The 21,196-nt window shown below is 48.8% G+C and overlaps 2 protein-coding genes across 3 annotated transcripts in view; both read left to right on the top strand.

Annotated features, from left to right (window-relative positions):
* The window catches only part of LOC135374175 (organic cation transporter protein-like), a 107,140-nt gene extending 99,696 nt beyond the window's left edge, over positions 1-7,444 (top strand). For both annotated transcript variants that reach the window (XM_064607190.1, XM_064607189.1), the window contains exon 10: positions 7,015-7,444. In XM_064607190.1, coding sequence (XP_064463260.1) covers positions 7,015-7,179 — 165 coding nt within the window. In that variant the 3' untranslated portion in view covers positions 7,180-7,444. The remainder of the gene's footprint in view (positions 1-7,014) is intronic.
* An 888-nt stretch (positions 7,445-8,332) lies between these two features.
* Positions 8,333-9,265, top strand: LOC135374167 (uncharacterized). Its single transcript, XM_064607180.1, has one exon. It carries the CDS (start codon positions 8,333-8,335, stop codon positions 9,263-9,265), a length of 933 nt encoding a protein of 310 aa, XP_064463250.1.
* The last annotated feature ends 11,931 nt before the right edge of the window (positions 9,266-21,196 follow it).

Genomic DNA, 21,196 nt, shown 5'->3' with positions numbered 1-21,196 from the left:
CGACATCCTATCACCCTGCATCCAACGGCCTCGTAGAGCGCCTTCATCGCCATTTGAAGGTCGCCCTCGTCGCCCACGAAGATCGGGCACACTGGGTACACCACCTGCCTTTGGTGCTCCTCGGCATCCGCGCATCCGTCAAGACCGACATCGGGTGCAGTGCGGCTGACATTGTGTATGGCTGTGCTCTGCGTCTTCCAGCCGATTTCTTCGTGCCGCCCTCTCCCGACCCGTCCCCATCCCTTTTCCTGGACCCGTTGCCACCCGCGCTTCCTCCACCCGCCGTGCTCACGTCCTCCAAGACCTGTCATCCGCAACGCACGTTTTCCTGCGCACGGACGCCGTGCGGAAGTCGCTCACGCCGCCCTATTCCGGTCCACATCCCGTCCTCGGGCGCCAGGGCAAGAACTTACGCATCTCTATCAACGGCCGCGAGGACGTGGTTGCCGTCGACAGATTGAAGCCGGCCTACATGGATCTTGCCACCGTCGACTCCTACACCACTGATTCCTCAGCCTGGAATGGTTTCCCTCCAACGCATGGTGTCCCGGCATCAACCAACCCTTCCCCTTTATGCCCGACGCCCATCGCGAATACGTCACGTGGGCCGACAGCTTCAAGCTGCCACTAGCGGGGGAGCCATGTAGCAGCCGACGGAAATGGACGACGAGCGCCGCCATGGACGTTTCGTCACGACGCGTATCTCGCGCATGATTTCTATCGAACGCGCGTACCATCGATTCTTTCAGTTGTGGCCTGGCTGCCACATTAAACAGTTCGCATTCAGCCTTGGACCAGCGGCATGGCCGAGTGGGCTAAGGCGTCCGCTCGTTGGTGGTAACCAAGGTCGTGCTGAAGACTGGGAGGTGGTGGGTTCGAATCCTACCGCCGGCTGTGCTGTCTGAGGTTTTCCCTGGGTTTTCCGAAGACTTTCCAGACGAATGTCGGCACAGTTCCCCCTGAAGTCGGCCCAGGACGCATACTAACCCCTGTCCCCCACTCCTTCCTGCTATCCTCTCTCCGTCTGTCCACGTCTGTACGTCGCTCATAGCCACAGTTGCTTCGCGGCGCTAACACCCAATCAAACAAACAAAACAAACAAACAAAGCATTCAGCCTTGTCTGCTGGTCCTTCTGTACACTACAAGTTCATTTTTAAGAGTGTACGCGGCAATTGCGGTCTGCGATCATGTCGGTGCTGTCCTGCCATGCATTGGCAGATTAACCTGTTGTTACTGATTTTGCTGCGGCAAGGACACGTTCAACCACTGCGACGCTTCTGAGTTCGGCAGTTTTTCGTTTCCGGAACCAAGGAGGCTTCTGAAACGTGCCCCTGCCGAGGCTGCGTGACAGAGACACGCGGCCGCCTACACCAGTTTCCTCTAAACTCTCCTGTCAATCCCACAGTTCCTGGCCGATTTCGCCCCACAGGTTGTGTTTCATTAGAGTGTCCTCAAATTTGGTGATGACTTGTTGTATATAAATCAGCGAGGACGACGTCGGCGCGTTTTCTTATTCAACCCGAGTAGCCAGGGAGTTGGGTAACCACGGCAGAGCCTTTATCATCACGTGACTCCAGAGTAGCCACCTTTGACCGCAATCTTCGAACGGCTAGAGTTACTCTGCGCTCAAAATGGCGGACTGGCCCGACGGCCAGTCCGCCATTCGATGTGGAAGTGGTGACATACTGCCTGTTTCACAACTTACCGCAAATGGGTGCACTCTAGCAGATTTCAAAAATGTTCGACAGTTTTTAACCAGTACTACATTTCCAAATTGAACCCCCCCCCAATTGTCTGGCAACGTGTCTGTGTGTGACGTCATAACGACGACTACCCTTCTTCAGAGCAGAGTAGAGAAGAGTTGCCACTCCCTGGCTACTCTGGCTAGTTTTCCCCGCAGGGTTATGACGTCGTTTCCGCTACTCTTGCTATTTTTCGCCGGCTCAAAGTAACTCGGTGCTGCCAGAGCTGAATAAGAAAACGCACCCACAGTAAGGAGTACGTCATCTTGGAGCTGTCGCCGTACCGCTTGGATGGCGGCAGCAAAACAACCCCAGACTTCCGCGACGTCATCGTGGCAACAGCCTGGCGGAGCATCGTGACAGACCCAGAGGAATTAGCGCCAGAAATTGGCCCTAGAAAAGTTGAGCAGAGCTCAACTCTTTTCGCGCCCTGTTCTATCGGTGTATAGCAGGGAGAGCAGCAAAAACAGCGCTATATTCTAGCGCTATGAAGCAAAACGCTATGTGTGGAAAATTCGTGTACACATTGTGGTTTAAACGAGAAGAAAGAAGAAAAAAAAAACAACAACACGAAAACAAGAGTATCAGGGTATTTACTGTCACCAGAAGCAAATAACCTCATTTGTGCCACAATCTTCCGCAAGTAATATTCTCTTTCGCCGTGGCTTAGTATTTCGAGTTTTCACGCACAACTTCAACTATCACGAACACGGCCCTCCTCCACACAGTCCCCAACAGCTCTTTCCTACATGCTTCTTCTCACCGTTCCACAGCACACAGGGTTCGCATGTGAACATATGTGGCAATGAATTGCGCGAACTTTTGCTGTTTTTTTTTGTTCGTTTTCGCTGTGTCCTTTCCTTTCAGCATCTTTACATTTGCACCTCACTAAAATTGCTCCGCTTCTCTATTTGCCAGGCAACTTCGGCTGCACTCGTCCCAACGGTGGTCTGTTACAATATGAGAACGGTTGTTCAGATATGCACGGTTTCTGGTTTTTCCTTTACGTCACGTAATATGGCTTGCCTTTAGAAAAGGCAGTTCTGTTACCCCTTTTTTTTATCGCATCGTTGGGGCGAATAAAATATAGGTCCCCATATTCTATGAAAAACAAGGGAGGAAAGAAAGTGCGAGCGTTGACAGTGTGATCGTGTCACTTCTCAGCGCCGGGCTGAAGAGCTCCAAGCAGAGCGAAACAGCTGTCCTCGGCTGGGGGTGCACGATCAAATTGTAAACATATGCTGCAACGAAGAAAAGCTGTTTTCATTTTGTTTGGAGTAGTTTGCGGAAGCAATGTGAAAGACTCACGCAGGCCGGGTATGACAACCAATTGATTGCGAAGAGGGCCATGAAATTGCTTGAAAGTTCACAGTGTAGACCATGGAATGATGGAAACTCTCGTAATGTAGTTGTAATTCCATATTTTCATGCAGTTGCTCACAACATTCTTGCTGTCGCTAAATATTATAATATCAAAGTTGTTTTTTCCAATGCCTTTAAATTAAGTCATTTGACCCCCTTCAGCTCTAAATCTGAATCTTGTGGCGTGAGGCACAGGAAGCCTTTTGTTCCTTGCAAGCAGAACGTTGTGTATTCTATTCCCCTTGAGTGCGGCTTTGTGTACGTTGGCCAGACGCGCCGGTGCCTCAATGACCGGATTAGGGAACATGCAGCAAATGTTGAAAGAATGGCCGGGTCTTCGGAACTGGTAGATCATTTGCGGGATTGTAAAGGTTGCCAGCCTTGCTTCAAGGACACTACAGTGCTTGCGTGGGAACCCTACGCACACCGAAGGTTGTTTCGGGAATCCTTGGAGATTGCCACCAGGGGAAACGTAGTTAGCAATGCGTCTTTTATCCCTCTCGCACCCCTTCGAAGATTTTTAGCTTTTAAGTTGAGATGAACTAATAAATTTATTGCTGTGTCTGAGAACCTACGTGTGTCGTCTTCTGTGTCCGTGTCTCTCGGTCTTCTTCATGGATCTATACCAGCTAGCCTGCACCCTTTCCCTTGTTTCTTTAGTGCTTCCGAATGCAGGAATTGTGAGTGTCGTGAACATTAGTCCATCTCAACTTGCCCTTTTGGATAAATCGGTTATTGAACATGCTGCTTTATATACCCTGTGTCATCTTGGCCTGGCTATCGCTTCTGTCGAATCCGACATTGCACTCATCAAGCTGGTTCTTCGGCGCAAATTTGTACCCCCTGGTGTTCTCCTGGGCTCGCAGCTGTTACTTCCGTGGCATCTCAAGTTAAAGCTCCTGTGCTGCTACAAGCCTACTCTGGTTGGACAGGTTCGTAACCTCAGGACCCTGTCGACCAAGATTTGGACATTACTCTACGGCGACAGGTATGCTTCAGAGACATACTTCTTAAAGTGGTCGCAGCTTCAAAGCACGGAGTTTGCTAGGCAGTGGTGCTCGAAGAAAAAAACTTTTGTGGTTGCAGCTCCTCCCACGTGCAAAGCTGGCACTGCTTCTTCTGAACTGGTCAACCCTTTTGATGTAAGCATTTCTCAGAATTCACTTGAGGTTCTGTCCCAGCCCCCGAAATGCTCCCTGCCTGTGAAACCTACAAAGTTTGATGTTGCAGCGCTCATAAGTCATGTTTCCACCAAAATTACTGATAGCACTGACAAATTGGTGTTTACTGAACGCCGTCTCTCCCGCATTCCCGCTTCCGCTTATACTAACGGCCCATCACCTCATTTGAAGCAGATCAGGAATGTTAAGGATGAACTTTTTTCCATTGACGCCATCTTACTTCAATGTGATAAGTCTGGTAAATTTGCTGTTTTGCCCAGTGCAATATACTTGAACAAGGTCAATTCTGCTATTGGTGATCTTTTCACTCCGTTTCGTGGTTCGTTACAAAAGTACAAGTCCTCTATTGTAAGCATTTTCGCCAATGCGAACCACCAAATGTCCAAACTTGTTCTAAACTGCAAGTGCTCTGAGCTATCGGTCAAGTTCCTTTTAAAAGACCACAAACCGCAGATGCCTCTTCGTGTCGTTGTGAGTGAAATTGGTACCTGGCAGAAACTCGTTGCAAAATTTCTCCAACGCGGACTAAAAGTTCTACAGCTTCCTGGTTCTCTCTCACTACGGAATTCTGAGGAACTGATCGAGAGCTTAGAGCCCTTCCACGGTGCTCCGGTAACTATGTTTTCCCTTGATATAAAATATTTGTATTACTCGCTGAACGTAAAGGTTCTACTCAGGACAGTCAAACATTTTATTGAAGATCAGTTGGTTGTTTTTCAGTCTGAGGTTGGTCTTTCCTGTGATGATTTTCTCAGTATTCTAGAGTGTTATTTGAAATCTACGGTTATCTCTGTTGACAATTGTTTGTTCGTTCAGAAAAATGGTGTATGCATTGGATCCGCGGTCGCGCCTGTCTTATCAGAAATTTATCTAAATACCTTGGACATTGAGCTGGGCAAGCTTACGAGTTATGGGAGTCAAAAGCGTGTTTTGATTCGTCGGTTTGTTGATGATATCATTGTTATCTCTGATGCTGGTTCTATATGTGTGGATTCTACCTTACAGTTTGTTAGTACAGTAGCACCCGAGTTAAAGTTTTGTGTAGAGCAACCCTCTCATGGGATGCTGAGGTTCCTGGACCTCACATTTCATTGTAACCCGGGTTTTTGTTGGTCATATGGAAAAGAAAACTGCAAGCCGGTCCTGCCCTACTCAAGCGCACATTCTAAACTTGTTAAGTTCGGTGTTTGTACATCCCTCTTAAATGCTGCAACGAAGAAAACCTGTTTTCATTTTGTTTGGAGTAGTTTGCGGAAGCAATGTGAAAGACTCACGCAGGCCGGGTATGACAACCAATTGATTGCGAAGAGGGCCATGAAATTGCTTGAAAGTTCACAGTGTAGACCATGGAATGATGGAAACTCTCGTAATGTAGTTGTAATTCCATATTTTCATGCAGTTGCTCACAACATTCTTGCTGTCGCTAAATATTATAATATCAAAGTTGTTTTTTCCAATGCCTTTAAATTAAGTCGTTTGACCCCCTTCAGCTCTAAATCTGAATCTTGTGGCGTGAGGCACAGGAAGCCTTTTGTTCCTTGCAAGCAGAACGTTGTGTATTCTATTCCCCTTGAGTGCGGCTTTGTGTACGTTGGCCAGACGCGCCGGTGCCTCAATGACCGGATTAGGGAACATGCAGCAAATGTTGAAAGAATGGCCGGGTCTTCGGAACTGGTAGATCATTTGCGGGATTGTAAAGGTTGCCAGCCTTGCTTCAAGGACACTACAGTGCTTGCGTGGGAACCCTACGCACACCGAAGGTTGTTTCGGGAATCCTTGGAGATTGCCACCAGGGGAAACATAGTTAGCAATGCGTCTTTTATCCCTCTCGCACCCCTTCGAAGATTTTTAGCTTTTAAGTTGAGATGAACTAATAAATTTATTGCTGTGTCTGAGAACCTACGTGTGTCGTCTTCTGTGTCCGTGTCTCTCGGTCTTCTTCATGGATCTATACCAGCTAGCCTGCACCCTTTCCCTTGTTTCTTTAGAGCTACAGAGCTTTGGCTATTTTTCATTTTGTATACACATTCCACAGAGGATTACGACATTGGCTTTCAGACGATGCAACTCTTGGGATGAATCCTTCTTTTCTTTCCGCGGTGGACTGGGAACGCGAATGAAGACACGAAAGCAACGAAAAAGCTGACCTCAATTGTGTATCCCGCTAATACAAAGAAACCACCAGGCGTAGCGGTAACGCGTGCGCTTGGAGACTGGGAGGTCCGCGGTTCGAATCCGCGGGCCGGCTGTGCCGTCTGGGGTTTTTCCTGGGTTTCCCTCAGATGTGTAATAGGCGTATGCCGGCACAGTTCCCCTGAAGTCGGCCCATGGACGCAGCTATCCTCCACCCGAGCGGATTCCGCTCGGTCTTCCACTTCACCCTCTCCTCTCCTCCTCTCCACCACCTTTCCCTTCCCGAGAAACATGCCGCCTATTCAGGCAGGCAGACCTCTCGGGTTCCTCCCAACGACACTCCTCCTCCTCCTCCTCCTCCGACCTTCGCGAGGGAATATGGCTCTGTGAAACAGCGGTGTTCTCACCCAGCGCCGTTTCGGTTTCACTGTGTCTTCCAACGTCATGATTACGTCATGGTGACGTTTCTTCGGTAGAGGTATATTCTAAAAGTAGATGCCCTTGCTGGGGGAAACAAACTTATTATCAAACATGCCAAGCAAACCACTGAGATTCAGCAATGTGTCCAAGTGCTATTGTACTTGTTGTTTTGCAGGGCACCGCAACCAACAAAAGTGTCCCCTACGGTCTCTGCTGTGCTCTCTGCATTTTCAGCGGCCTTTCAGCACTGTACCTGCCAGAAACTACAGGGGTGCAGCTTACGGATACACTTGAAGAAGGAGAGACTTTTCAAGTCGAGACAGCCGCAGCAGCTTCGTGAAGAGCAACCTCGAATGTGTCATCCAATTCAGCTAACTTGTGGTTTATGAGCGTGACATCGTTTATGGATTTTCCATGTGCCTTTGCCACATTCCTGATGGACACTGCTGGGTGTTTCACGGAAACCCACAGGTGAATACTTAGGAAAGAGCTGAAGCTATCGAAGCTTTCATTTTGGTGAACATCCTCCGGACATCGGTTGTGAACTGACATGTAACTGGCTTATTCGCATAAGCTCATTAATTAAATCCTGTCTTTTAAATTTTGCTAGGGATGCTTTCGCCCTCTTTGACTTAGCTATCGGACCTTTATTGGATAATATCAATATCAGGTGGTGTTAAAGTGGGTGGTGGCATAAGGATTTCACAATTCAGTATTCCTTCACCCTTCCTCCTCCACCTACAAGGCACACAGCGCTCGCGGTGCGTTCGTCGTCATTACAATGAAAGTACACTGCTGCGAAGTATATAAGGCCCGAGACAAAGAGTACAGACAAATTACCTTTACACAGCAACAGTTTAACGAACAGTAACCCCTATGAACTCAAAAACCTCCGGAGAGGAATAAAGGAGGGATTCTGACGCAATTTTCTCATGTGGTTATTTGAATTAACTACCTCAAGAGCTTACGCCAGGCTGCTTCCTCCTGTTTGCTGACTGCGCCCAAGATGTCGTCGACACCGTCGCCGTGGGATACTTCGTCGACGCTATAGCCGACCCCGACGTTCAGCAGGGCGTTCGACTGGCGGGCTCGACCGGGCTGTGGGCTGCACTAACCCGTGCGCTGGAAGTGGACGCGGCCAAGAAGGCAGCCAGAACGACCCAGGCCTTAGCTCGAAGTGTGCTGGACGAAGTGGAAGACCACAGTGCTACCTCACCGACACCGTGGTACGACATACGGGCTGCGCAGACACCCACGTGCTGGAACTGCGGAGCCCGAGGCCACCTGCGACGCGTCTGTCCCACTCCACCAATGAGTGACCTACGACGCACTGGCTTCAGGCGCGGCCGCGGGCGGCGTGCTGGCACCGGGGGGTCGGGAAACTAAGATCAGCTGGGCGTACCGGGCGTCGCCCAGCTCTCAAGATTATTCAGAAAGCGCCCTCGACTGCTGGTTTCTATGTGGATGGACAAGTGAATGGACAGTACTGTAGGATGTTAGTTGGCACTGGTGCGACGATAAGCCTCATCAGCTCGTCTTTCCTGGCTAGTCTCCCGAAAGGAGACCAGGTGACGCTGCACTCGTCACCTCAGGAAAATCTACGCACGGTTGCTGGGGACACCGTACCAGTGGAAGGGGTCGCCACGGTTTGCTTGTTCATTGCGGGACATGAATTTCGGCGTGCCATTCTAGTAGCCAACATCACGGATCATTGTACATTGGGCAACGATTTCATGAAGGAGTACAACTGCGTGCTGAACCTCCGAGATGGCAACCTCCTCCTCGGTGACCGGCAACTGGTCCTCCGCTCGTGTAGGGACCCTGACGCGGACCCCTCCTACGTCGTGTGCCGCCGCACCGTCACGGTGCCGCCCTACGCGCAATTACTTATACTGGGACGGATGTCGTCAGGGCAAGCCCCGAACGTCTGTGTCGTCGAGCCTTGTGCGGAAGGTCCCTCGAGCGCTGGGCTCATGGTCGCCCGCGGTCTCGTCCATCATGGTGAAGGAGCAGTACCAGTTCGCGTTCTTAACGCAACTCCCTCACCGATTGTGCTTCAGCGTGGACAACGCCTGGGGCAGTGTTCCCAAGTTGTAGAGATACAGTTCACAGAAGAGAGGGCCGGGGGTCATGCGCCTCCTCCTGCTGCCATGGAGCACAATACAAGTTTACTGCACTACATCGATGAGCTGATCGAGGGTTCCCAACCGCCGCTGACGCAGGACCAGGCGGAGAAGGCACGTGCACTCTTCCAGGAATTCCGCGACGTCTTCTCGTTCTCAGCGGCAGATCTCGGCAGAACAACGGCAGCCCTGCACCACATAGACACCGGGACAGCTTTCCCTATAAAGCAGGCTCCCAGACGACTTCCGCTGGCAAGTTTTAAGGAGGTCGACAAACTCATCAGCGACAAGGACCGTTTGTAGAGGAGGTGTTGTTCCTCTACATGAGCCCCGACCGGCGATGATGGTATGCCACGGAGAGGCGATGACGGTGGCCTATCTCCATGGCCGCGCCGGTGGAACTGAGGCAGGTGCTTCAGGCGCGTGGCCATCGTCGTCGTTGTCCACGGCCCGCTACAGGGCTCCCCCCTCAGACGCGGAGCGGCGATAAGAAAGATGGAAGAATCAAGTCTATACCGGAGGGAGAGAGCGAAGGCGGCCGTGGATGACGTGCACTACAGGACGAATTCTTGGGACGGCACAATACCCGTTGCGTGAAGCTCTCGATGAGCGAGGCAGATGAAGGGCGAATCGTTGGGCGTGAGAGTCGTGGCCTGGGGTGCCGCAACCGGCACGGGAGCGTGAGCTCATAGGGTCCCAGGAAGTGATGCTGCGTACCCGTGAGGATTGCCGTGAAGACTGCCGAGACGCTGGCTAATGCGGGCCGTGCCGTCGGCGGCCGCGACTGCCGAAACCAGCAGGCGAGCACTTTGCTCTGTTGTCGCGGCCGGCTGGGAATGTGCGTCGAGAGGCGGAAGGGAAATGGCGGGTAGTGAGTGTGCCGGGGTCCGTGCACAGCGCAGGGCGGTCCCCGGGATCCGTCAAGCGATGGTTGGTTAGAGGATCGCATGACCAGTGACCGGTTGGAGCGTTGCATGGTCGTCCGAATCGGTACCGTGGAGGGCGGCAGTACGTGAGCGTCGGCGCGTCAGTCGACAGGAGAAGGGCAGTCGTGATGCTGTCGTCGTGAGCCGGACGGTGAAATGCTGCACGGCTGCAGAGGTGGGCGGGCCGTGCTGGACGGTGAGGCCGCAGACGGAAAGGCGCCGGGTACGTGAACGGCGGGGTTTGCAGGCGGTGGGTCCATGTATAGGGCGCTGTGGTAGTGCTCGTCGAAGGCGTCATCAGGAATTTGGGATAGTAAAGAGCCGAATTGCTCCGAACATGGTGTTCGTTGTTCGGGTCACCAAATGTAGAGGACGGTGGTCTTCCTCTACATGATCCCCGACCGGCGATGATGGTATGCCACGGAGAGTGGCATACCATCAACGTGGACAACGTGGACCACGACGACACCACATACCATACGTGGACAACGACGACGATGGCCACGGCCCGCTACACGTTCACTGTTATGAAGCGGCTGAATGACGTCCGGGGCGATCCAGACCTGTAGTAGTTCACATCGACCGTCTGGCGCCGTACCGATGCCCTGCCAACGACCAACACCCTCGGGATGTCGCTCCGCCTCCTTCGGGAGAGGAGGGGGAGTAGTGTTGCGGAGCCGAAGACGATGACGGCTGTGCAAACGGGCACGTGACCCGAGACAGGCAACTGGGGGGCACGGGACCACGAACAGTTGAGCTGTGGAACTAGGACTGCAAGGACTATGCTGTACTCGGACCTATTGTAACCTGTAACAATATTACATGTGGCAGATATAAAGGTGAACATTATTTCAGACGTTGTGTATAAGTGTGAATATTCACCAAGCAGTTGAAAATCGCTAACAAAATATAGTTAACAACAAGAGTAGAAACTTGATTCAGCACTTATACATGTTTTGAAAGCATACTATCTATCATCCACACACGCAACATAAATCCACAATGAGTAAAATCATAGGGATGTATTCCCAATGTCCGAACAGCGCTGACCACAAGAAAAAAAGAAAGAAACAACCGTGAACCACCACAGCGTTCCACGGCTATCATGTTACGATGGCTGCGTACAGAACCCAAAGTGTCCGTTGACTGCAATCAAACCCAGTTCGAACTTCCAAAACACGCACGTACAGTCTACTCCTAGAAGCGTGCGACGCTCACATGAGTGCATACGATTTCACGGTGAGCATCTTCTTTGGTTACTTGCAGTCCATCAAACGTTGCAACGAAACGGGAAAGTCACACCGAATCCTGTCTCCGTTGTCACTGCATTCGAAAATGTGCTAAAAAATGTTCCTCAGGCGTCAGCTCGCCACTGCATTCCGGTTCTGAACTGGAGAGACTGTTACTGTTCGTAGTGGGGAAACATCACTACACGCGCAGAGTCACTTTGACGCACGAACAAATCCGCGAACACACTTCTCTTTGAATAATACAATCATAAGGTGCTGTCAACCGACATCGTCGAGAAGCTGTCACCCTTCTCCTCTCGTAACTGCCCGCCAGACCGGCTCTCCGCGAAAGAATGCTATTTCGAAACTTTGCCAACCAATCGGGAACTGCGCACTGCTCTTCGGCCAATGGGGATCAATCATGATTATCTGACGCCATAACACCACGTGACTATGACGTGGAAGTATATATGTATATATTTACTGCCGCAAATACGGGGAGCTATGGAGGCCTGCTCGAACAGCCCGCCAGAGCAGCTGCCCGCGAAAGCATGCTATTTCGAAACTTTGCCAACCAATCGCAGAGCGCACAATGTTATTCGGCCAATGGTACTTGATGGTACTTGTATGATACTTGACGCAGTAATACATACGTAATACCACGTGGTTATGACGTGGAAATATTTTTTTATTTTTGCTTATTTCTTGGGCGCGTTTTCTTATTCAGCTGTGGCAACTCAGAGTTACTCTAAGTGGACGAAAAGTAGCCACAGTAGGGGGTAGCGGAAATAAGGTCATAACGATTCGGCGAAAAATAGCCAGGGCTAACCCTGGTAGCAACCCTTCCCGACTCTGCTCCAAAGCAGGGTAAGCTAGGGTTGTGACGTCATACAAACGCGCTTGTGGTCTTGTCGTCTGCTACACACGACAGTTGACCCCAGAGGCGCCGACTGCGGGTGGGGGTGGGGGGCATGGAGACCTGTGCCCCCCTGGAACTTTCCCAGGGGGGGGGGGGGGGCAGGCCCCCTCCGGGAAGTCAACCCAGCTGACACTCAACATAAAAGCCTCGAGGGATATCCCAAAAATCGCGTGCTTCATGCGAGTGATCTTGAAAATACTGTAAACATTTGCCTCACAATGTCGCAACACGGAATTCTCGACACCCTACCCGACCTCTCTGCATGAAAGGGGAGGGGAGGACGTTGTGCCCCTGCCCCCTCCGGCATATTGAAGGCTCTCCGCCTATGGTTGGCCCTCTTTTGTTTGGTCATAACCGAGTTTTGAAAGCTTAGCTTTTCGCTCAGGAAAATTTTCCAGTGTGATCCCTGTGACGTACTGGAAGATTACTACCAAGATAGAAGGTTGAATCAAAAATGTACAGCAATTTCAAAGCGTGCACGGCGTACCTGCGTCTGCATTAGGGCGTGTTGTTTTATTAAACGGAAATAGCAAATATTTTGCAATTCTGTAGGCTAGGTTATACAGCACGTGGCTGTTATTCATAGGGTATAAAGAATCTGGAATCAACAGGACTAGCAAACAGTTTTAACAATTCGTAAGCTAACCCTTTGCAAACTGGTCACTTCCCTAACGGACTGTGCCCACATTTGACGGATGGAGTCATGGTTCATACATTGCGGATTATGAGAGAGAGAGAGAGAGAGAAATACATGATGACGATGATATGGGGATGACTTCCGCTCATTGAGCAGAATGCTACCCCATTGCTATTGGGGGAAAATGAGAGGATGGTGATGAGGATGATGCTGACGACGCTGACAGGGTTTTAGAGAGAGTCGATCAGGCTGGTAGTTTGCAGGAATTTGATGAAGGGTCGTAAGACAGACATCTGCTTTCGTGTGTCCCATGGTCCCAAAATGAGCCTGAGGTCAAGGGGTCGGCTGTCAATCCGCGCAAGGTCGTTTGCCAACAAGTGACGCTCCCTCCTATAAGTGGCACATGCGATGATCACATGGTCCGCGGTCGCTGGCACACCACACTCGGATTATGAAGCAAACAGGTATGTGTGCTTTCTTGTTCAACAACAGTCATATTTAACAGGACGTTACACAGTGTGCTTTACTATAGTTAAAGTCGGGCTCTTGCCCCGCTCTAATTTGTGTTCCAGTCACCTAGCTAAGTCTGCGAACGTACCCCAACCGAACTGTAGTTCGCGTATTCTCATATTTTGAAGGGCGTACTTAGCTAATGTACGCGATGTAAATAATGAGAATTAGTCTAGGCAGGCCACAAACATAGACAACACAAACAAGTAAGAAGTCAGCAGGGAAAGAAAAAAAGGAATTCCGGAGGATCCAAGTTCGAATTTTTCGGCGTAAGCACCTTTTTCGGGAGTTATTTGTTGTTTGATACATAGCTTAACATAGGCGCCGACTGCGGGGGGGCGCGGGGGCCCTTGCCCCCCCGGAACATGAACTAGGGGGGGCGCCGCCTCCCCCGGGAAGTCCCGCTAAGAGACTGACACCAACCTTTGGGGCTCGGAGCGCCCGGGTCAAAAGAGCGAAGAGGCACCAACCCCAAAAATGCATCTTGCAATTTGTAAAATATGTATCCGCCCACCATACTCATTATCACAGTAGAAGGTGAGGCGAAGAAACACAGAGGATGACACAACAGATTGCCTGAATTTCGCCCAAAGCAATCAGATCAATGAAATGAAAGCAGTCGAAAAGGTACCTGCAGCTGCCAGTGAGGTGCAACGGTAGAATCTTCGGAACACATATCCGTTGGGAGCTGGTTCAACTCCTGCTGGTCCATTTCATTGACCATATTCGTAATATTGCGTGCATTTCGGGTCAAACACCGAGGATTCAATGCATTTTGTTTCTTTTGCAGTCAGTTTTCAAAGGCGTAACGCCTTCAGTTGTGTACATGTTCACTGTTTACGTTCTCTCTGTTTTTCTTCTTTTTTTTTCTATTCTTCCTTCCTCTTATTTCTATACTAGTTCTGCATACATCATAAGATCCCGCCAGGGTGTGTGATTAGTTTTGTGTTCTTCATTTTTCTTTTCTTTCCTTCTTTTTGTTTTCTTTTGCTTTCTTTTTTCTTTTCATTTTTGGCTTCCCCTTTCACTTTTTTTTTGAATAACACGCCGACATCCATCTGGCTTGCCTTTCTTTTTTTTCTTAATAAACATATCCCCCCCACCCCACCCCCGCCAGAGTACTTATTTCGCGGTGCGCCCTTGCCCCCCCTGGGAAAATGAAAACTCTCCGCCTCTGCATAGCTATGTTGAACATAACCTCTTGAATCTCTATTGGCATTACATTTGAGCTGTGGGAAAATTTATGCATTCTGAAATCACAAAGGGTCACCTAGGATGTAAGAGATATTGCTTCCAAAAAAATAAACAATGTATAAAAGATAAAGTGTGGCACAGAGACACAAACGTCAATGAACTGTAAACCAATGAACTCCACAGGTGTAGGCGGGTTCTTGCAGTGCCGTAATCATTTGCAGCACCATCCCACAGACTGTCGACGTGAATGGCAATAAACAAATGAGGCAGGAGTCCAGTCCCTTTGGAATTTCACAACCTCGATAGTTCCCGTGCTGTGCTGCCACATGCCAGTTAATGTGATTCAAACTTGATAGTCGAGACAGACACGCTGCCTTCAGTTCCTGACAGAGAAAAGAGTCTGGTTCAAACCACAAATTGCTATTATTGCATGGCAGACAATATAATGTTTTGACAGTCACGATAATTATGTTGCACAGAAAACAAAGCTGTACAGACCTGACACATCTCTTTCAAATTTACTCCAAGTGGTACGTATAATCTACAGGGGAGCCCCTATTTTCTGCTAGTATTCCAACCATTATATAAAGTGTTACGTTATGTATTATGTAAATGCATTGTATGCAGCATCTACACAATGAGGAGTTCTGAAAACCGTCAGCCTTGTGGAGCACCTCAACGTCCAGCGCTTCGTTGGTGACCGTGAACGTAGGACATCACATCACCGTATGAGTCCCAGGGACGGATTTAAGGGCGGGGGGGGGGGGGACCGCCCCCTATACGGCTGTGTTCCCTATGTAAAAGCCCTATCTCCTGGATGATGTTGTGCCGCAAAGCACAAAATTTCCTTAAGGCCCCCCCACCCCCTCCCATGACAGACCCTTAAGTCCGCCCCTGATGAGTTCCAGCAGCTGTGTGAAGCCTACACGAAAGCAAATACATTTTTTTTTACCTTGCATCATGTCGTGTGCCCGACAGACTAATTATTCAAGTGGGAAGAATCACGCTGAGCTTGAGGGAATGAAGTAGAGAGAGACCCCAAGCTCAAGGTGATGCTTCCCACTCCAACGTTACACGAGCTACCTTGTGTTCTTTCCCTTTTTACAGACAAATTATTTACGATGAAAGATGGTTAGCCAGGTTAGCCAGCTGTAGGATTCGAACCCACATCTTCTGGATTACCGGTCCAGGGCTCTGCCATTGAGCTAAGCTAACACAACAAGTAACTATTTATGCTCTGGACTTCCTTTAAATCCACATACGCGGTGGAGGAAGGCAAAATGGAGTCAGTCCTATATGCATTTGAGAAGGGCCCTTTGATAACGCGGTCTACCCCCGGGTGGCGTATTTCCAAAACATATCGCGCACAGCCGGCGAGGCTCCTCCTCACCCTCTGCTGCGCCGGGATCACAAGGCGCATGCGCCTGTTCGCACGGTGATTCATGTGTTTGAGTGGCACGGCCGAGTGCATCCGAAAGATGAGAACACCTCTTGCTGTTTGTGCCGTCCTTTGTGGCATCGAAGCTATGGAATAGCTCGCGAATGAATAGTCAAGTTACGCGCTGATGCTGTAGCAACACGTGAATGGTGCACCTGTGGTGTAACACAGACCAAATCATTTCTGCAACGTTGCAGTTGACTTAATTCTTTGGCACACTTTGCACCATTCGAGCTGCATATATGCTGTCTCATGGTTTGCTATTTTGAACACATAATAAAGGGTCTATTCAAACGTTCCTGCAATGCACTTCTTTGTAGTCGTAGTGCAAGTTACAAAACAAATCAAGAGTTAAACTCACCAATATCACTCTTGCTGTCATATATGACACAGCTAATTGCGCGACATGTAATAAACGTCAGCGGCAAAACACGTTATAATGGCTGTCCATATCAACAGGCAGTGCAGTCAACCCACAATTTGCGAACCGTGAGCATTATATTATTGCTATCGAGGAATTCACGTTTGGAATAATTGCAAGAGTAGACATGCAGTAAAATAACACGAGATGCCCCTTAACATGTGATGACATGCATTTAATTTAGTCAGTTAACGTCTTTATATATATATATATATATATATATATATATATATATATATATAGTTTCTAATGATGTTCTAAAATTGATTCGCCCTTGCCTGTCTTGCTCAATGTTAGTAGTGCAGCTCTACCTCTTCGTTCCTGTCGAAAGCTCAATTAAATTGTCCGAGGGCTACTAACTGTACTCTGGACACGATTCCACACAGATCCAGCTCTAACATGCTATTCATGAATCACATTGAGGGCTATCGTCAGAACTGTTTTCTTTTAGGGAAGACGCATCTTTTTCTCGTTTGCCCTTTTCGCTGTGCCCCTATTTCAAAGTGCTCCTCCAAAGTGACATATAACTGTTAGTGATGTGACTGATGGCATTCACCACCTTCATATATCAAAGTAAGAAAAAGGTAGGACATTGATTGATTTGTAAAAGAAAAAAAAATGGAGCTCATAGTCCCAGACTCCCAGGTAGGATATTAAAAATGAGCAGCAGCTCGTTGTGACAACAATTCATAAAATGCATAATTGGAAAAACAAAAAAGAGCGTGTTTTATGAAGAGTTACACAGCAAAATAACGGAACGTTAGTACAATAGCACAAGATACAAAGGCTTCTGCAGTATCTAATGGCAAAGTATTGACGGGGTAACACTTGATGTCCGCTGTCCGTTCGTGTTTGGTCATCCGACCTGTGCGAAGAGGGTTCGGCCTTCGGTGTCAGAATGTAGCATTGCTTAGTTTGTACGGAAAAGCTCTGTCAAGTGCGGCTAGAAAAAAAAAGCACTAGACAACACCAACACACACACTGAGTTAAGTGGTGCGTAAGTGCCAGATTAAGAAGTGATGCTATTACATTGAGCAAAAAAGATGGCAATAGGAGCGACGACATTTTCTGAAACGTAAGGCGAGCTGACACTCCGAAGAAGGGTGCACTATTGAGGGTTTTCATGCGTAATATTGCACAACAGAGCAAATTCATTATTATAAATACTATAAAACATTTGTAGTTGGTGACAAACAAAGAACACACGTGTTTGTTCATTGTTTAGACACAAGACCGTACATCCCCATTTTTTCCTAGCTTCAGTTATCATCGATAGCACCACATACAAAACCGTGTCCAACAAAAACATAAGCACAAGTCGGCACGAATCACCTTCAACTCGCCCATCGAGGGTTTGTCTCTTTCCTACATGACATGACCCAGTATTGTTCGATGATTGAGGTGTTTTCACCGGAAAAAGCAAAGATTTGGTGCGCAGAGGCAGACGAAGTCTACAAGTAATTCACGAAAAAGCCAATGAGTGCCAGCGCCAGGGGCTAGCACTTCGGCTTGTTTGTTTATCTGAGGCAGAGGAGTCGGATATCAGATACGCAGTCTACGCGAGGGCGTTAAAAAGCGCGCGGAATTTCTGTGAGCACTGCCGTTTACACTGCGCATGCGCGCGGGTCAAGCGTGGACGGCGGAGTTGTTGCTGCGCTGACGCGACCACTTGGCGTCGTCGTCTCCATGGTTACAAAGGGCATGCGCACTGCGGCAAGAGGAGCGATGTGCGAGAAGGAAGGCCGCGCTGGCTGTGCGCGACATGTTTTGGAAATACGCCCCCGGGTGGGCCGTGTCTTTGAGTGCACTAATGCATGACTTATAAAACAGTCCCTGGTGCAGCATCCTCCGTGATGCTATCCGAGGGAAGATTTTTCGAAAATTCTTTGTTGACGTGCTACAGTATAAGTTAGCATTCTTTCATTTTGGTTGTCAGTATTGAAACTCACATAGCAGAGTTTCTTGTTTAAGAGTTTCTTGTTTGTACCTTCGTGTGGCAAGAGCATTAGCAACTCGTCGTGAATGAGTGTAATGCCCAGTTACTCAAGCAAATCCACAAAGGCTTTTCACTTTGAGCAGCCTGATTAAATATATGTACATTTCCTCTTCTTCGTCACTTTACTTTGGTGTGGTGGAACCCCCGAGAAAGACTCAGCACAAGACAATGGTTTTCTGTCTTCCCCTGTCTCTGGGTTCTCTTCCACCATGTATAACCCGCTAGCCTGAATGTTATGTCGTCTACATTGCTTTAGTATGAGACGAACGCAATGATTCATGCTCAAATATTGTTAATCATTGCTTCATGTGTGGAGGTCATAGTATGAATTTTTATGCCAATATGTTTATCCATGCAGAAATTGTATAGTTTCAGTGTATAATGAGTCTATTATGTTGCTCTTTTGTGAACGCGGTGTTTCCCATACCAGTGTTCCTCAAGTTTATTAGTGAGATCATTTAGATACATCTTACAATAAAACAGCTTCTGTGTAATAACGTTCACTAATTTCTTTTCAAAATACTCCCCTTTTCTCTATTCATGTTTTGTTTCTGGGCTGCACTCTAAAGTCTGCGCCTGCTACGTACCCGAACAAATAAGCGGTTCATTAAAGACGGGAGGTCCATAGACGGTGCGGCTTCGAGGAACCGTCTCATTCATGAGGTTCACGCTGCAGCATGAAGAGCTATAAGCGGTACACAGCGGGTTTGATAAGTCCCCGATGGGTTGAATCGCAACACTGCGCCACTAAACCCCCGCGAACCTTCTTCTCTCGGCCACGAAAAATAAAGCAAAAAAGCAGTGTACCCCACGAAGCTATCGTCAAAGGAAAGTATGTGCTGGCAATGTTCCAATAGCCGTTTGCTGGGGTTCGTGTTCAGTCATGTTGTCGAGACAGCGTGGTTTGCGTGGTGTCGTTTCAGGGGTGTACCCTGTTAGCCACTCTTAATAATAAAACTTTTGGAATCCACGCCAAGAAATCCACCCTTCAAAATCTATCCCTTTGAAATCCACTCTGTCAAAATCAATCACATTGGGTCTATGCAGTCCAGTGTTAAGCATGGTTTCACGTGATAAAATCAGTGTTTAAGAGGGTCCCAGGCAAAAATCTGGAGTGGGACCACTTCAAAGTGGTTTATTGGACAGGTCCCACTTTGAGTGTGGGACCACTTAGTGACTGGGACCAGTTGAAAGTGGAACCAGCTTCACGATTGTCCCACTTGAAGTGGAACCAGTGGAATTGATCCAGTGGTCCCCTCTGCTAAGTGGTCCGGGATCCGGCCACTTAGCAGCTGGGACCACTGAATGCATGACCGAAAATAATGCGTAGAAATGCACATATTGCTCAAGTAATTACCGTTTATTCTGCTAAAAGCATACACTGAGCAGAAAGAAATAATCAATACATCTCTACATTTACATACCACGTAGTATAAGTCTGATCACTCACTGTGTCTATGCCTGACTGTGCGATGCACTCACGGAGCACAGGGAGCTTTCGTTCGTTGGCCACCTCACATCTTGCATTTTCTTAGAGAAGATGACACGACACTCCTGTTTTACATGCAGGTCGCGACATACACCCCATTCCTCTTCACCGTACGTTCGGAATCTTCTTATCCTGTTTCTCTTCAAGTTCCTCCGAAGTTTCTAAAATGAAACATCTAATTAATAGTAATCAAAACATCACGGTCATCACTCATACCTGCAAACATTCGCGACGTGCAGTCCGATTGGCGTTTCACAGTGCGTTCTTGCCTCTATGCCGTTTACGTCTTCTTGGCGTCAAAACTCTTCCGGGAAATCGACAATGTGTAGCACAGGAACCATTGTCATCACATTGTCTTACAAAGCGCACTGAAACACACGTAAATACTGCACAGGAGATACACCATCACCATCCTTGCGACGGTTACTGAAGACAAAACGAACTTGCTGCGACGCGTCGAAGTTCTAACTTTCTAACTTCTCACTGCCACGGTGCCACCTGCCACTCTCGCTCCGTCGCTCGCCTCTCGCTCTCTCCTCTCCCTCTCAGCTCTCGCTGTTTGAAGTTTGAATTGCCGTGGCGTCTTCACATTGCATCAGCCTCTGCAATCACATTTTCTTTTTTGTTGTTGTTTTTCTTCTAGTGTTTAGCTTAATTTTTGTTGTTGTTGAGATGTATTTTTTTACATTTCTCTGGTACTTAAAGGGACTATGAAATTTCCCGAACCCCCATACTTTTTTTCGATGGAAATCGTTCTTCCCGCAGAGAAACTAATATGCCACAAATTTTTCCGGACGAAATCGCTCCACTCTGCGAGGAGCGCGCGCTGGAAATGTCTCTTCCGCGTTCCTCCTCTCCCGCGCATATTTCCCTGCCGATGGTGTAACTGTACGGACCGCTCTTCGGTTCCCCGTTACGTCACCGGTGTTGCACAATGGCAAGTAATGCCGCGAGCTCGCGCTGTGGCTGCCGCCACGATGAACCAGGTCCCCCAAACTCACCTCGGAAAAGCGTGCAACGAAGAAGGCCGCCACTAGATACCCCACTGTTGCCGTTCCGGATCACTTCAGCGCGCTAAGTTTAGCGGCAAAATGTTTTTGTTGTTTCTGCGAATGAATCTAGTCTTTATATGTCCAAATAAAACGCGTATAACAACTTTCTGTGTCGTGTTTCACTTTTTGGTCGCGTTTTTAAACGTGTTGAGCGACCGGAAGGATCTAGTGCACGGCTGCGTGCATCACATAGCGTACCTGTCGTACCAGGCGCCGCCAGTGGCGCCGCAGACGCAGTCGTCCGTTTCTCCTTCGGTGACTTGGCCTGGCTTGGATTGTGCTTCAACTGGATCTTTAGCGCGCTACAATCAAACGCAAGCCAACGTCTGGTAACAATGGGGTATCTAAGGGCGGCCTCCGGCATTGCACGCATCGGGATAGGAACAAATACATGGGAAAATGGCGACCTTGGGGGACCTGCGA

The sequence above is a fragment of the Ornithodoros turicata genome, unplaced genomic scaffold (assembly GCF_037126465.1).
Source record: "Ornithodoros turicata isolate Travis unplaced genomic scaffold, ASM3712646v1 Chromosome45, whole genome shotgun sequence".
Taxonomy (NCBI): domain Eukaryota; kingdom Metazoa; phylum Arthropoda; class Arachnida; order Ixodida; family Argasidae; genus Ornithodoros; species Ornithodoros turicata.
This window is presented reverse-complemented; position numbering and strand designations above follow the sequence as displayed.

Excerpts from the sequence above, each read along its gene's own strand:
- LOC135374167 (XM_064607180.1), top strand. The coding sequence starts at position 8,333 with ATGTTAGTTGGCACTGGTGCGACGATAAGCCTCATCAGCTCGTCTTTC.